Consider the following 2,500-nt stretch of genomic DNA (forward strand, 5'->3'; position numbering starts at 1 on the left):
AGGGACCGTGGTCGAGATGCTCACACACACACACACACACACACACACACACACTTCGGGGGCATGTGTGTGTGTAGAGGACAGGAGAACCTGCACAGCTGTTGTAACTCATGTCTGTTTCTCTCTCTTCCCTCCCCTCCCTCCCTCCCCCCCCTCCAGCGTACGAGGCGGCCTCCTAAGGAGATGGCCCCCGTGGCGCCCGCCGCCTTCGCTGCTCAGCTGATTGGTCGACTGGAGCGTCTGAGGAGGGAACAGGACACACTCACCTCCCTGGAGGAGAGGCTGCAGCACATACAGGAGGTGAGGAGGGTGTGTGTGTGTGTGTGTGTGTGTGTGTGTACGTGTGTGGTGTGTGTACGAGTGTGTGTGTGTGTGTGTGTGTGTGTGCGTGTGTGTGTGTACCTGTGTCTGTGTGTGTGAGAAAGTGTGTGTGTGTGTGAGAGAGGGAGAGCACAGAGAAAGAGTTTGTTAGTGTGTGCGTGTGTGTGTGTGTGTCTGCCTTTCTCAGACAAATGCGTCATAATCTAACTCGTTTTCCTGTGTGTTCTTGTGTGTGTGTAGGAGGAGGAGAGGGATGACGCGGACCCCCCCCCCGGCCCCGCCCTCCCCCCCCACCACCCCCTGGCCCTGCTGCCCCCCCACCCCGGTGACGAGGACCCCCAGGCCATCCTGGACGACCACCTCTCCCGCGTCCTCCGCACCCCCGGCTGCCAGTCCCCCGCCGCCCCGGCCCCGCGCGCACGCTCCCCAGAGCCCAGGCCCCTTCCCCGGGGAGGCCCCGCACTCAAGCCCCTGGTCCCTCTCGGGGCCTCCATCTCCAACCCCAGCCAAGGGGCCTTTCCCGCGGGCTACGGCCCAGGTCGAGGGGCCCTGGTGGGGGTGGGGAGGCCCCAGGGCACCAAGCACGTCCACCACCACTACATCCACCACCACCACGCCCCCCCCGCCCCCACCACCGCCCCAGGGCCCAGGAGCCAGGAGCAGATGGAGAGGGAGGCGGCCCAGAGGGTGCAGTGCCTGTGTCCCCCAGCAGGGGGGGTGGGAGGCGGGGGAGGGGGGGGGCTGTGCCCTCCGTACCCACGCAGCAGGAGTCTGGGCAGGGAGACGTGTGGCAGCAGCTCTGGCCTGGGGGAGAACGGAGCAGGGTGAGTGGGACAGTCCTCCTCCTTCCTTCCTTCCCTCCTCCTTCCTTCCTTCCCTCCTTCCTTCCCTCCCTCCTTCTCTCTCCCTCCATCAGTCCTCTCATTTCCCTCCTCTCCTCTCTCTCATCCTCCCTTTCCTCCTCCACCACCTGAGTGGATTAGAATATTGAAGTTTCCCTGGAAACTTCTTCTTAACTCCCGTTAAAAACGCTTACGCTAACTTCCTCTCTCTCTCTCTCTCTCTCTCCTCTCTCCTCTCCTCCCTCTCAGGCGTTCCAGCTCTCTGTCGCGGCGGGTGAGCCGGTCGGGGGGTGAGGAGGCGGTGGGGGGTGTGGGCGGTGTGGGGGGGGAGTCCGGGGCGGAGGGCCAGTTGCCGGGCGACAGCGCAGACCGCTCCCACAACGTGTGGCAGTGGATCCTGGAGAGCGACCGGCAGGGCAAACACAGACCCCACAGGTAAGCCCCTCCCCCTCCCCCTCTTCCCTCTTCCCCCCTCCCCTCCTATAGTCCTTCACAGAGCAGCGAAACTACATTTCCCATCACCCCTCTTCCTCGACTTCCTCTCTGTTATACCTGAAGTCCTTATCTCGTGACTCCTCCTCCTGTAGTCTTCTTGGTACTACGTTTCCCATCATACCCCGGCTGTGATCTGATTGGCTGTCATGTGACTTACTCTGATCTCATTGGCTGTCATGTGACTTACTCTGATCTGATTGGCCGGCACGTGACTTACTCTGTTCTCATTGGCTGTCATGTGACTTACTCTATTCTGATTAACTGTCACATGACTACTCTGATCTGATTGGCTGTCCCGTGACTTACTCTGATCTGATTGGCTGTCACGTGACTTACTCTGATCTGATTGGCTGTCATGTCCCCCTCCTCCCCACAGCGCCCAGAACACCAGGAAGTGGTCGTCCCAGACCCACACGTGGGGCGGTGGAGGTGGAGGGGGCGGGGGAGGAGGGGGCCACCCCAGGGTGCACCAGCCGGCCCACCCCTTCGTGCAGGACCCGGCCATGCCCCCCCTGCCCCCCCCCAACACGCTGGCCCAGCTGGAGGAGGCCTGCCGCAGGCTGGAGGAGGTCCACAAGCCCCCCAAGAGGTGGGACACACACACACACACACACACACCGATGGCCGACACACACACACACTCACACACACTCACACCTATGGCCGACACACACACACTCACACACCTATGACCGACACACACACACACACACCTATGGTCTCCAAAGGTGGATGCAGTCACTGAAGCACAGGACCTACGTGACACCAAGCTTATAGCCACCGATTACTAGACACACACACACATACCTATGGCCTACACACACACACCGACTTTGACGTCA

At 61.5% G+C, this 2,500-nt stretch overlaps 1 protein-coding gene across 1 annotated transcript in view; it reads left to right on the forward strand.

Annotated features, from left to right (window-relative positions):
- Positions 1-63: 63 nt before the first annotated feature.
- The window catches only part of LOC308175499 (axin-2-like), a gene marked incomplete at both ends in the record, with an annotated part of 10,347 nt that continues 7,910 nt past the window's right edge, over positions 64-2,500 (forward strand). Inside the window, 4 exons of the mRNA XM_080551158.1 lie at positions 64-300; positions 562-1,145; positions 1,413-1,598; positions 2,035-2,247. Coding sequence (XP_080407284.1) covers positions 64-300; positions 562-1,145; positions 1,413-1,598; positions 2,035-2,247 — 1,220 coding nt within the window. The remainder of the gene's footprint in view (positions 301-561; positions 1,146-1,412; positions 1,599-2,034; positions 2,248-2,500) is intronic.

The sequence above is a fragment of the Nansenia antarctica genome, assembly GCF_963989245.1.
Source record: "Nansenia antarctica genome assembly, contig: SCAFFOLD_598, whole genome shotgun sequence".
NCBI lineage: Eukaryota > Metazoa > Chordata > Actinopteri > Argentiniformes > Microstomatidae > Nansenia > Nansenia antarctica.